General features: G+C 49.6%; 2 protein-coding genes across 3 annotated transcripts in view; one reads left to right on the top strand and one right to left on the bottom strand.

The window, feature by feature from the left end:
- The window catches only part of STT3B (STT3 oligosaccharyltransferase complex catalytic subunit B), an 80,864-nt gene extending 76,943 nt beyond the window's left edge, over positions 1–3,921 (top strand). Inside the window, 1 exon segment of the mRNA XM_051962859.1 lies at positions 2,315–3,921. Coding sequence (XP_051818819.1) covers positions 2,315–2,395 — 81 coding nt within the window. The 3' untranslated portion in view covers positions 2,396–3,921.
- Positions 3,922–8,963: 5,042 nt separating this feature from the next.
- The window catches only part of OSBPL10 (oxysterol binding protein like 10), a 202,846-nt gene continuing 198,256 nt past the window's right edge, over positions 8,964–13,553 (bottom strand). For both annotated transcript variants that reach the window (XM_051962712.1, XM_051962713.1), the window contains exons 12-14: positions 13,057–13,239; positions 11,638–11,791; positions 8,964–10,266 (exon numbers count right to left, since the gene is read on the bottom strand). In XM_051962712.1, coding sequence (XP_051818672.1) covers positions 10,222–10,266; positions 11,638–11,791; positions 13,057–13,239 — 382 coding nt within the window. In that variant the 3' untranslated portion in view covers positions 8,964–10,221. The remainder of the gene's footprint in view (positions 10,267–11,637; positions 11,792–13,056; positions 13,240–13,553) is intronic.

Below are 13,553 nucleotides of genomic sequence, written 5' to 3'. Positions count from 1 at the left end.
TGTCTGTGTTTGACGTCCTGTCGGTAACCTCCATGTTCTGTGCGCTGTGCGAGGGCCGGCGGCGGTCACCAGCAGGTGGCAGCCTCGTGCCGGGCACTGGGGCTCACTCCTAATTTTCCTGTGGGTATTTCTTGCAGAATTTGTCTTAAAGTGAAAATGCCAAACCGTTTAAATGGTGACATTTTGTATGAAAGAATTAAACGTCATATTCTTTTGGTGTTGGGCTTCTTCCTCCATTGTGAAATAAACTGAAATCTTCACTTGCTTGTGACGCACTCCACATTGTGTGTTCGGCACGGCCTTCCTATCTTGTCCCTCGGGGAAACAGGGCTGGATATTTTCTAGAACCACGATTCCCAAAAAACCTCATAATGACTGCAATGTGAATGATGGAGTTACAAAAGAGATCACTGGGATCCCCTTTTGCTAATTACGGCAGGGGCAGTGGGCAAGCATGCTGGGAGAGGGATCTGAGGACCCGTCCCTTCACATAGTGACCCTCCCTCACCCTGCAGTTCCTTACATGCAAAGCGATTCCTGGGATCTGAAATGGTGTCAGAAGAAAACCTGCCACTGTTAGATAGGCAGTCTCTGTGCCATATTGTTTTTAAATCATGTCTTCTCTCTCTCTCCCTACCACCATTGTGGTAGGAAACACCTGCGTAGTAACTACTGGGTGCTAGCCACCTGGTCCTCCATCAGCCCGGTTCTATGTGGAGACAGGTAGTGGCAGGCCAAGTACCCAGGCTGGGGACTCCAAGCCAGAAGGTTGGGCTCAGGGGCCGTCCAATGTGTTAGCCCCCAGGGGATCGGGGGAAGACTCCATCCCCGGGCTTCGGCAGCCATTTATTAAACACCAACAAGGTAAAACCCTCTTGAGAGCTGCCATGGCTGGGCAGAAGTGGGCAGTGGGGCCCATGACAGGGTTTGGGGGAAACAGCTGATGGCTTCTCTTGGCAGGGAAAAAGTGACTAGATGCAATGCCCAACCTGGAGCTCGCTTGGCTGCCTTTTCCTAAGGCTTTGGATGCTCATTCTGAGTTAGTGAAGATGACCTTTGTTTAATAAAAATGAGTCAATTTAAAGCCCCTTTAAAAAATGGGAAAATATTCCTTATGGGACTTAGCATTGCTGATGGACTGACATTTTAAAGGGCACTTCCCTCACTCCTCATTCCAGTTAAGGGGACAGGAAGTAGGGAAGGGGGTGCTAACGGCACCATTTTGAACTGATAACTTCCAGATATTTTGCTTCTTCCCTGGCCAAGCTCCTGTCCCACCCTCCAACTGAAGAGACAGGGAACCCCTGTTTATCCCCATTCCCCAGTCTGAGGTGGCAAAGGCAGGGCCTTCTAGAGCCCTTCACTGATAAGCCCCAGTTCTGGGGGACTTTGAGATCACACTTTAAACTACTCATTGTGAGATACCTAAAAAGCATGTTTCCAGTGTTGAGGAAACAAAATCTAAACAATCTTTCCAGCAAAATGGCCCATCTGTTCCACTAAAGACTGACCACTTCTGTGGGACCTGTGAAATGACTTGCCCATCCCCTTCTGGTCATCCAGGACAGTCTTGACGGGGGGAACAAAGTACTTTTGAGTACTTAGAATTAATCGCATCTTAGTGACAATTGGGGAAAGACATTCTAGGGGCTGAGAAACGTTGGCTCCACAAAACCTTGAGGCAGCCTTGCTTGTAAGGTCTTCTAAGGAGCTAAAGGCTGGAGTCTCAGGGAGCCCAGGGATGGCTGTGGAGAAACTTGGACCCCCTATCCTGTCTCATGGGGGGCCTAACTCTGCCCTGTCACTCACCAGGATTTTCTAGCCACTGAGGGCAAAGCTTGGAGGCTCTTAGAACCCCAGGTGTAGGAGCTGAGGCCTGCTGCATCCTGCTCTCTCATCGCCTCCTCCCCAAATGGAGCATGTTGGGCCCTTTGTTCAGTAATTAATCTGGCCTGGAGCATCCTGAAAGCTCCAAGTGACTGGTACTTACTTAAACATACAGGGTCAGGACCAGCCGGAGGCTCCTTTGGATTCCTGGGCAACAGAACCAGAATCTGAGCTCCTACAGAGGTCAGCCCAGAGGCCGCACGTGGTGCCTTTGTGCAAGGGGCCTCCTCGTTCAGGGTCAGAGGGGAAGGCAATCATGGGGCCCTTCTTGAGGGGTGGCAACGGTATCACCCACAAGGCTGCTTGGAGAGCTGAAGCAGTACCGTGGACATGGGTCTTGATGCAACCTCGGCGGGGAGGGGGAGAGAAGGTGGTCATCAGGTCACAGGAGCTGGACGCCCTAACTCTCGGTGTTCTTCCTTTTCAGACTACCAAGAGGAAGCGCGGCTACATTAAAAACAAACTACTTTTAAAGAAGGGGAAAAGACCCAGCAAGAAGACTGTTTAAAAGAGACTGTTCTGAGCGCTGGTTGCGGGCAGTTGTCCTTGAGATGACCAGTCTTTGCCTTTAGCTCCAGTCATGTTTCACAGCAACATGAGGGTACAGAACCATCACTGGTCCAGATTCATGTACAAAATTTTCAGGCAATGTCTGATTTAAAAATATTGGCTTATTGAGAACAGCTGTTTTAGATTTGTAATGTGAAGCAAGACCGAGCACTGCTGTGAATGTCTAGCAGCAGATTTGATTTTTTATTGGTACATATTCTCTTTCCACGCCAAGAATTTGGACTTAACTGCACCAAAGAACCCTCGAATCTGGTCCCTGGCACATGCAAATTTGTCAGTTTTCTTTTTTAATTCTTTTACGAGACCTGCACTTCCTTTGAGATACCTGAACAGCAATATGTAAAATGCAAATTATAAAGTGTATTGAGCTTTTTAAACAATTAGAAAATGAGTTACAGATTGGGAGACAGCTATTAGAAACTGGAATACCCTTCCTTGAATATTTATTTCCATGTTTCTCGATGTAAAGAATGTTTCATCAAATGTGCGTTTCTATTTCTCCACGGGTTTGCGCCATCCACCGAGAAGCTGCTGCCACTCCCACCACAGCGCGGCATCTTTATTTACATCGATGTCAAAGGTGTTGGCGGCGGCAGCTTTTCTGTGGGTCTCATCGGGGCGGTTCCTGTGCATGCTAGTCATTCAAGGGCTAAATGTGTGTCTTTTGGCACTTGGAGAAACTGCACCAAGGGTGCTGTGCAAAATAAATAACCCTGGCGAGCTCTTTATGCAAGAAAAGAGAGGGAGATGATTCAAAAAGTCGCCCGATTTGTGTGTGCGACACCCACCCCGTGACCGGCCGAAGGCGAACTCCTTCCCTTGGATGCGCCAGCAATTTGGTGAAACACTCTGCCTTTAGCGAGGTGCTCCTTATTTCATTTACAAAATGGTGACAGGTCTGTCCAGCGACACGCGCTCACACTTGGCGGGTATGGGACGTGCGCCCTTACCTGTTCCCGGCAGCTTGAGGAGGAAGACGTAGAATTCTCTGCAGCCCTTGGAGGAGAGTGCTTTGAGAAGAGGGAAAGTGCTTCCTACCACAAGCTGTCCCAGTTGGGGGGTTTTATACATATCTATATTAAAAAAAAATTATAACTTACACCACTGCTTTTGGTGGAATATGAGGAATAGTATGTACCTTTTATGAAGAAAAATGTAATTTACAACCTTCAGTGAGGATATTACTGCTGATTTTCCTTCCCAAAGTGTAGAATGTTTGGTTTTTTGGGTTTTTTTTGGTTTTGTTTTCAATTTATAAAAACTCATTTTTGACCCTGATGATGGTTCTTTTACAGACCAACAATGGCTGTAACATTTTCACAAAATAAAAACAAACAAATAGATCTGGATTTCTGACACCTTGTTTTTGTCATTTGGAGATTTGGTTTTTAGTTGGTTACTTTGAAGCTCAATGCAGACACATTGTGATGAGGGGAAATAAAGTTAATTCGAGTTTTGTGTTAAGTGTCTTTGTGTTCTTCTGTACCTCCTTTCATTTAACCTTGAAAGAAGCTAAAGGAACATTTACTGTGAGAGGAAAAGTCAAACTCCATGGATTTTTCAGCTTGCCAGTGCTGCCCTTTAATCCCAATATGGCACCTGTGGTTGGCGGCCCCCCTCCTCCTCCCTGTGGCCTAGGCTCTGGGCTTCTTTCACTTCCTGGGTTGTGGTCACACAACCTTAGTTATTAGCTAAGGAGGAGGAGTTTGGAAATGCAGCCACCATGATGCCGTGCCTAGGCCAGTTCGGGACCTTGTGTTCTCACCTAGGCTGTTGTCACACAACCTTAGTTATTAGCTAAGGAGGAGGAGTTTGGAAATGTAGCTGCCACGATGCCGTGCCTAGGCCAGTTCTGGACCTTGTGTCCTAACCTGGGCTGTCCTTGGATGTAGGAAGCTCCTTCTGCTGGTGCTGACCTAGCCCCTCTTCAGAGGTTCCCCAAGGCTCCTGGAGCCCAAGCAGGGCGTGTGGGATGCTGTGTTAGCGTGTGTGGGCTTAAAATTGTTCTAAAAACTCTGAGAAGTGTGTGAAAGGCCCAGGGTGGCACATTCTGATTCTGTGCTTACCACCCGGCTGTGGCTACCTGCAAACCAGGCCACAGCCTGAGTGGGCTCCCTGGGACGGTTTGTGGGGCGTGCACATGGAGGAGGTCCTGCTCGGGAGCCATGTTAGGCTGGTGGGAACCTGAAACCCAAAGGCAGCTCTGCTGGACTGAGAGGCTTCCTGAGGAACTAAGGAGGGTGGTCTCAAGGTGGGCACGTGGCCACTGTCCTGCTGGCAAGAAGGGCAGCACTGGGCCACAAAGCTTGAGGCTCACAGCTGGCACTGTTGTAGGCAGATCTAAGCCAGAGTCCCGACCAGAGCCTATCCTGTTCCCAGGATTAGCAGGTTCTCTGTGAGATTCCCACCATGTGCAACACTAAGGGAGGGGCAGAGATGCCGGCTGGGCTTCCAGGGACAGGCTTCCAGGTGTTTATCTCATGTTCTAAAGCTGAGCTAGATCTCCCACCTGGTCCTCCCTCCACCCCCTGGCTAAACTGCTCTGTCATGCAATGCGTCCCCATGCCGCCAGTGCGGGGAATGGGGCATGTCAACTTGGAGCATTACCAGCAGAATCCCAAGAGGGAGCCGACTGAGAACCCTCACCCTCAGGGAGAGATGTCCCCTCCAGCCACGGCCCCTGGGCTGATTCAGGCTCCTCCAGGACTCCTCAGTGGAAAGGAGAGGAAACTCCTGAAATAACTGAAACCAATGGAAAAGAAACCCCTGAAATGAAAACCAGTGGAAAGGAGAGAAACCCCTGAAAATGAAACCAGTGGAAAAGAGAAAAACCTCTGAAATAACAAGCCAGTGGAAAAGGAGAGAAACCCTTAAAATCAAAACCAGTGGAGAGAGAAACCCCTAAAAGTGAAACCAGTGGAAAGGAGAGAAACTCCTGAAATAACTGAAACCAATGGAAAAGAGAGAAACCCTTGAAATAATCGAAACCAGTGGAAAGGAGAGAAACCCCTAAAAGTGAAACCAGTGGAAAGGAGAGAAACCCCTGAAATAATCAAAACCAGTGGAAAGGAGAGAAATCCCCTAAAAGTGAAACCAGTGAAAAGGAGAGAAACTCCTGAAGTAACTGAAACCAAAGGAAAAGAGAGAAACCCTTGAAATAATCGAAACCAGTGGAAAGGGATAAAACCCCTAAAATCAAAATCAGTGGAAAGGAAACTCCTGAAATTGAAACTAGTAGAAAGGAGAGAAACCCCTGAAATTGAAACCAGTGGAAAGGAGTGCCTTAGAGATCGACTAGAGATGACAGCTCGGGTCTCGGAATGCCCACCATAGTGCCAGTTCTGAAACGCTCTCAGTGAGCACAGGCTGAACCATCAGCCTGGCTGGAGGCAGAAGGGCCTTTTATTCCGTGGAGAAAGGGACCGCCAGAGGTTGCTCGGAGTGCCGATGTTCGCCTTGCTTCCTACTTCTGGGAAGCGGAGGGGAGCCCAGGAGAGACCCCCAGTCCTCACGGCAGAAAAGCCGGACCCAACTTACCAGGCTCTGGACTTTCCGGCCGGGACTAAATCCCTGCTCTCTGCCCTTCAGTGGGAGAGCAAGCTCGCTGATGATCAGAGAGGTCCGAGCTGCCACCTTCATGGCGAGCAGGCAGGAACAGGGTCTCTCACAGCACAAGAAGCTTCTGATTTATCAGAGAAAGGTGTGCAGGAGGTGGCCTGAGCCGGCTCCGGGATCGCTTTGTGGCGTAGTGAGCCCCTAACATGCTGGTGTTCTGTGAACACGTGCCCAGAGGGAAAGTGTCTCCACCCCCTTCCTTTACCTCCCCCCTCCCCCCTCCCAACAGGTGATGCGCTTCGGGGGACAAGAACAAAGGCACAGAAAGGACCGACGGTGAGGGAGGCACAGGCACGTCCTAGGGGAGGCTGGAAGGATACAAGGCTGCCGCAAAGCCAAGAAAGGAGCATCCTGCAGAATGGCGGCCGGCTGTGCAGGGACCGCTGCAAGTGCAGGAAGTCCAGCCAGTTAGCTTGGGACCAGGGAGGATTCCAGGGGTGAGAGCGGATGAGGAGTGATGGAGTCCGTCATGCAGGTTGCTGCCCAGGAAGGGCCCAGAATTCCCCAGGCCCCAACTGGGGCAAGAACTAGAAGCAGGGACCCAGGTGCTGATTTAGGAGGTACTGTTCCCTTGGACCTGAGGAGTCACCAGCCAGTGGGACCAAGGTCGAAGCAACTCTTCTGTGGCCAAAAAGGGCCTTCAGACCAGCAAGGACGAAGCACTGACCTATCTCAGCCGAGCCCTCGATCTCCATAGAGCTCCAGGCATTTGGGGAAAATGACGGGACCAGGCCTCAGTGGGGAGGGTCTCCCCACCAGGGGAGCATCAGAGGCAAGACTAGAACCCAGGACAGAGGCCCCAGTCCAGCCATGACCTCCCAGATCCACGGGCATTGCTAGTGGCCGTCAGCCCTGGGCCCACTTTAAGGTCTTATTACCAGTCCCCTTTGAGCCTCACTTCCAACTCCTCCACACGTGAAGTCAGAGCTCAGTGGGGAGGAGCCCACCAATGTCCACACTGTCCCAGCTCCCGGTGGTGACGGAGCCTGGGGTCCTCCCGCAGCGTCTCCAGTGCTCTCTCCTGGAACCCCTCCTGAGTGCAAACAGCAGGCTTGGCCCAAGGCAGGAGTGACGACCCCAGCCCTCTGAGAGCCTCCTGCAGTCCTTTCCTCTTCCCTCATCTGTGTTCCTGGTAGGGAAGCGCCTAGAGGCTGGAACCAAGGTGGGCCATATTTGGAACTGGACACTTCTGTTACAAAGTCGCCACCCAGAGGGGAATCCCTGTGGATCCAGGAGGATGCACTGTCCTTGGTCCCAGGAAGCCATCTGAGCGAAAAGCCAGTGGCTGACCCCCCATCAAATAACCACAACAGCTCACATTTACCAAGGCCATCTTCCATTGCCATCTGAGCTTCAAAAATCCCTGCATGGGATGGATGATTGTCCCATTTCACAGATGAAGCTGAGGGGCAGGTCACCTAGCAAATAAGTACCTAAGGCAGCATCTGAACCCAGGCCCAGGCCTCTCCATGGCAACGTTCAGTTCACTTTGAAGATAAAGGAGAGTCTTCTCTCAAAGATCCTATCACTTTCAGGGGCCAAGGGCAGGTGTAGAGAGAGATAAGGGAATAAAACACACAAACAAAAGAAAATGCCGTAAAAAGGTGCAAGGGAGGAGGGAGAGGGACTTCTAGGAGGGGGAAGGGAAATTAGTGCACAGATCGGCATCGGAGTGGGTCCGAGTCCATGTTCATGTCCACCTTAACATTCCCATTATGAAGAACGGAAGCTCCTTGAAGGCAGGGGGCGCTCTCCTTCCTGTTTCCAGGTACCTGTGTGAACAACTAGTGCTCATTTAATTGGGATAGCCAGGAGAGGGCTAACAGTTGGGGTGTGATAGGTAAACATTTAACAACCAGCTCTCCCACAAAAGTACACCCAGAACACTCTGGAGTTTAATCTGCAGTAACATTTTCTCCATCGCTTTTTTAAGTCTAAGCAGTCGATAAAACAATAAATCCAGTGTTAACAGATGCCTTGGGTTCTGGAAGTGTAAATACTCACCTTGGAAATCTAACAATCAGCTCTGGGGAACCCAGAGGAGCTGGCCTTATAAATTTATCGGGACAAATGGATCAAAAAGACATTGTTTCCAGAACCCATTTTTGTTTATGAGGAGCTTGCAGCTTCCTGGTGTCCCATCAAGCATTTAAGGAAGAAAGCCTTATAATGACATAAATAAAGGCCCTTCTTCAAGGGTCAGGAAAAGGATACCAATGTGAAAGTGCCATTGTGAGATGGTGGGGAAGGGGAAGAGGCGAGAGGAGAATAAGCATTTATTAAGTGCCTACTATGTGTCAGGCACTGTGCCAAGCCCTTTACAATTATCATCTCACTTGAAACCCACCACAACCCCTTTGAGGTAGATGCTGTTATGAGCCCCATTTTATAGCTGAGCAAACTGAGGCAGACAACGACCTGCCCACAGTTACTCAGCTACTAAGTATCTGAGGCAGAATTTGAACTCATGCTTTCCTAACTCCAGACCCAGCGCCACTGGTGCCCAGGTGTACTTGGTATGAAAGGGATGAATCTCCATCTGAAGATGTAAAAATAGACACACTGGGTATAGTGCAGTGTCAGCCTACTGTGACTCCCTCTGGTTTGTCCAAAGAACTAAAAATAAAATAAACATTTAAACAGGAATAAATATCTCCATCAAAATATATTTTTCCAAAATCTACAAATTGGCATTAGGGGAGAAAATGAAAAGTTCCCAAGTTTGTCCTGTGGGGAATATCAGAGAAGTCCCATTAAATAATAATAATAATAATTAAGCCTCAAATGGAAATTGGTCCTATGATCCCTGCGTTTTTGCTTTTAAAGTTTCTGGCGTCATGTATTTAAAACGGCCTTGAGGGAGAAAAGACTGAAATACAATGAAAGCTGAATAATGTTGGTGTTTCCAGGTTGTGTTTATTTGTAATCACAGTGGTTTTCTTGCCAGCGTTCAGTTTAAAGTAGAAATGTGCATTTTAAAAAACACCCACGAGGACCCCTCTCTTTCATTCTTCTCCCTCACCCTCCCCCCAAAAAACCCAAAATCCTTAAAAAAAAAAAATCCTGGCCATTGGTGTGTTTTTAAAACCACAAAAGTAGTTATTTCCAAATAATTTGAGTTCCACTGTGAAAATAGTAGTATCTGAGAAAGGTTAGATTCAGTTTCTCTTTACCAGGAGAAAAATGATAAAAAAATTAATCAGGCAGATGGAAAACCAGTCCTCGAATGGGGTATAGATTGTGGCAGTCATCAGCCAAGAGAAAGGGCTCAGGGCCCTACCTTGACCTTCATCCTGGAAGGCGGAGGTCCAACACTTTTCCCCCCCTTGCCTCATTGCAATTTTTTTTTTTTTTTTTTTTTTTACTCAAGGGCCCTTTTATCCACTGAGCTAACAGTTAGTTGACCGTGCATGAATCAGTTTTTGGAAGCTTATCCCAGGAACTCGATGACCAGAATTTGCAAGGGTCAGGGGCCAGAGTTGCTTACTTGGTATGGCACAGAGCAGGAAGTGATCCCATAGGCTCGCCCAACTATCACCCCTCCAAAAAGATGAGCTCTTCTATGGACCAAATGGATGTGATGTGGTCAGATGGAAAGGGTCAATTCGTCATCATTTGGACATGGAGGTGACTACCAGTAAGATATCCCTATTTTAAGGGCATTGTAAATTTTAGGCAAAGTGAAAAAATAGAAAACGTTGACCATCATTCATAAAAGACTCATAGTTATCAAAGCTAATTCTTGGTAGTACATACATGTCACATTTACATGTGTAGTAATAATATTCAGTCTACACCTGTATATGGTATATATGTGAATATAAACTACAAACAGAGCTCTCTTGCTCATCCACACGCACACGATCAGTCTCTCAGTGTGCCCCTCTCTCTCATCTACATATGCATGCATAGATCCCAAACAGCTCCCAAGGATCCAAAGGCATAGTAGTTCAGAGGGGCACTACTCATACACACAACTTTTCTCTCAAAAAAAAAAAAAAAAAAGATCAAAACAAACAAAAAAACTTTCCCCCTTTTGAATATGCCCAACAGGACTTTGCCAAAACCACCTGACCCTCATATATGGCACCATTTTAATGCCTATAAAAAGACAGGTCTATTTGGGGAGAACACTGCATTTTCTCCTCCTCACTGGCCTTTCAACAGAGGGTCTCTATACATCCAGCCTTCACCCTAGAAGAGAACGAGGGAGACGTTACACAGATGTTGCCGAAGAGAACTTAGCGGAGGTAGGGACGAGTCAGAAAACAAGCAAAATGGAACAGTCCCAGTGACTACCTGGGAGCTAATGTCACAGGATCTAATAGCAGAGCAGGGAGGGGGGGACTTCGATGGCCAATCCAGAACCGAACAATTGATTGGCTAGTTCCTGTCAGAGATTCCAAGCATAAGATCCTTAGGAGACATCGAGTCCACCCCCATTTTACAGATCAGGAAATTGAGGCCCAATGAATTGACTTTTCCAAGATCAATTTAAATTGCAGATTCAGTAAGTTGCAGATACAGAATTCAAACTCAGATCCCTTCACTCCAAATGCAGCCTTACTAACATAACATGATTATGAGCAGCAAAGTAAATACCCAATGGGGTTTTATAGTAAAATGTCAATAAAATGATTACATTCATTTCAAGAATAGGAGAGAGAAACCAATCTCTTCCATTAGAGCATAATGGAACTTTAAGACAGGGACCATTTTGTGTTTTTCTCTGTATCCCTAGAGGTTGGTACATAGTAGGAGCTTTGTAAATGTGTCTTCAAGAGGCTTCTGAATTCTACTTTATCTTTTTCTAGCTTTTGTAGTTGCATATCCAATTCATCCATCTCCTCTTTCTTTATTTTATTCCTGTAGCTACTCAGAGATAAAACCTCCCCTAATAACCGCTTTGGTTGCATCCCACAAATTTTGGTTCGTTGTCTCATGATTGTGATTCTCTGGGATGAAATTATTATTTCTGTGAATTATTGTTTGCCCCACACATTCTTTAGAATTAAATTATTTCCAATTAGATTTTAGTCTCTCTTCTTTCCCTGGCCCTTTATTGGATATAATTTTTATTGCATTGGGGTCTGAAAAGGAAGCATTTACTATTTCTGCTGTCAATTAATAAACAAGCATTAAGCGCCTACTGTGTGTCAGACCCTGAAGAGACAGAAATGAAAACGAAGTAGCTCTGCCGCCCTCGGGGAACTTACATTTTCTAAGTAGACAGAGAATACCTGCCAGACATGGCCAGACAGCAGCAGCTGGGACAGATGGTTCCTCTGAATTGACAGTTTGAGGACCCTAAGATCTGCTTGCTCACCACTCTCCAGGTTTCCCATCCTCCCTCACTGCAGTGGCCACACCTGAACACCGTCCTTCCCTCTGTGGCCGAGCTGGGGGTGGGGGGCCTTCAAGCCTCAGTTTCCCCCTCTGTGATTTTGCGCGTGGGCACTGTGGGAGGTACGCAAGGCCCGCCCTCTCTACCCCTCCCCCGAGGCTCTGCGCTGGCTTGGGGAGGGGGAGGGGACAGTGGCTGAGGGGCGGCTCCAACCCTCTCACCTGCTTGTTAAAATACCTCGGCCGCCACTCAGCTTTGCGGCTCGCCCGCTCCTGCTCCTCCCTGCGCTGCTTGTCCTCCAGGTTCCGCTTGAACTCCGTGGCCGAGTTCATGTCCCCCACTTTGATGGAGTTGGTGACTTCCTGCCAGAGGTTCCTGGAGGGGCACAGGGCGGTCAGGCGTGGATCCGGCCTCCCTCCAACCACAGCCGGCTTAGGACATCTGCCCCCGAACCCCCAGAATCTCCCCAGAAATGAGTGGGAAAATATCGTTTCTGCTTAGGGACACTCGTGTTTTTCTACCCTCGGAGGACGGGGACTATTGGGTCTTTGTCTTGAACCCTGAAGAACTAAAATTAAACGGCGGCCCGGACATCCCCGGAGGAAGGAACCAGAGACCATCTGCTTCAGTCTCCGCCTCCCACCCCCCGGTACCTAACTGGCCAAACTAGCCCCAGCCTCCTGGTGTCCGCTCTGCCTGGACCCCAGCAGGCCCCGGAGAGCACCCAAGCCACCTGAGGACGAGGGATGTTTTCCTCCCGCCAGCACTCTGAAGAGTGACCGGTGCACAGCAGGTGCCTAATTATTGCTGGTAGAATTGGACCGAACGGAATTGTATCAGACTAAAGGATCCTGAGGTCCCTCTGAGGCTGAATCGTCCCTCAATGACCAAGTCGGGAGGGGCAGCATGATGGGGGCGCCCTGGCCAGCGGGACCACTCGGCTGGAGCCTCTGCAAGGACAGCAGCCCCCGCCCATTTCACAGCTCCGTCTAAAGGTGAGTATTGAAATGAGGAAGGGGAGTCCCCTAAGGAAATCCCACCCCCTCCTTTCTAGGCTCTGAGAAGGGGCGTGGCCAGCAGAGTCCTAGGCAGGATTCGCAGCCAGCACCCATACATGTGCCAACGTCACTGCTGGCTCTGGGCTTCCTCATCTGGAAAGGGAGGTTGGACTCAGTGGCCTCTGGGGGGCGCTCCTTCCCAGAGGAGGACTGTATGAGCCTGGGCGGAGAGGGCTGGACTCCGCCCGGGGTGAGCCGAGTTCCAGTCCGCCCCTGACGTATTGCAGCCTGCTCATTTGGACCCCTCTCAGCCTTAGTGTCCTCATCTCTAAAATGGGCACAATACTAACAGCAGCTAATTAAGGAAATTATCACGGGATTATAGTGAGGGCCAAAGGAACTCATTAACGTTCGAGCACTATGGAAACTCGCTCCATAACACTGTGTCATCGTCATTGTACAATAGTGACAAACTAGGGCAATGCTGCGGCTTTCGGCTTGCCAGCTCTCCGGGCTCCCGAGGCTTGGGGAGGCGGCCCGGCCGTCCCACAAGTCACCGCGCATGCGCCCGGCCCCGCCCCCAGCAGTGATTGTCTCCCTGCGCGTGCGCACACATGCGTGCACGTGGCTCCCTTCCCCCACCTGGACTCCATGGGCTCTTGCTTCTCAATGGGCCGGACCCTCTTGGGGTAGACCGGCAGAGCGGCCGTGTTGATGAGCTTGGTCTCCCCGTTGCTGTAAGTGAACTCCAGGACGCCGTTCCATTCGCCCTGGGCCTTGCACACCACCCTGTTGCTTGGCTTGTGCTTCACTTCCGCCGTGACTCTAAATCCAAACGAACGCCAAAGTCAACGCCCCTCCCCCTCCACGAGGCCCAAAGACCCGGATTTGGGGAGGGCGGATCTACGCTCTGGATTCCGTCCCTTGCAAGTCCTCCCCGCCCCCAGCGGCGCCCGAGGGTCGCCCCAAGGCGACGTCTGCACGTCCGAGCTGGGACGGGCTCCGCCATCTTGGGTGGAGATGCCCCGCTGGGATTTACCGCCAGACAGAAAAAGGCCCCAGAGGGCCGCGGTCTGCACACTGGAAGGACCCCTCCTCTGAGGAGGACCCAAAGCTCCTTAAATCCGGATGTCATTTTC

Source organism: Antechinus flavipes, chromosome 5 (genome assembly GCF_016432865.1).
Source record: "Antechinus flavipes isolate AdamAnt ecotype Samford, QLD, Australia chromosome 5, AdamAnt_v2, whole genome shotgun sequence".
In the NCBI taxonomy this organism is placed as follows: Eukaryota; Metazoa; Chordata; class Mammalia; order Dasyuromorphia; family Dasyuridae; genus Antechinus; species Antechinus flavipes.
Note: the sequence above shows the minus strand (reverse complement) of the source record. Positions and strands in the feature narration are given on the sequence as shown.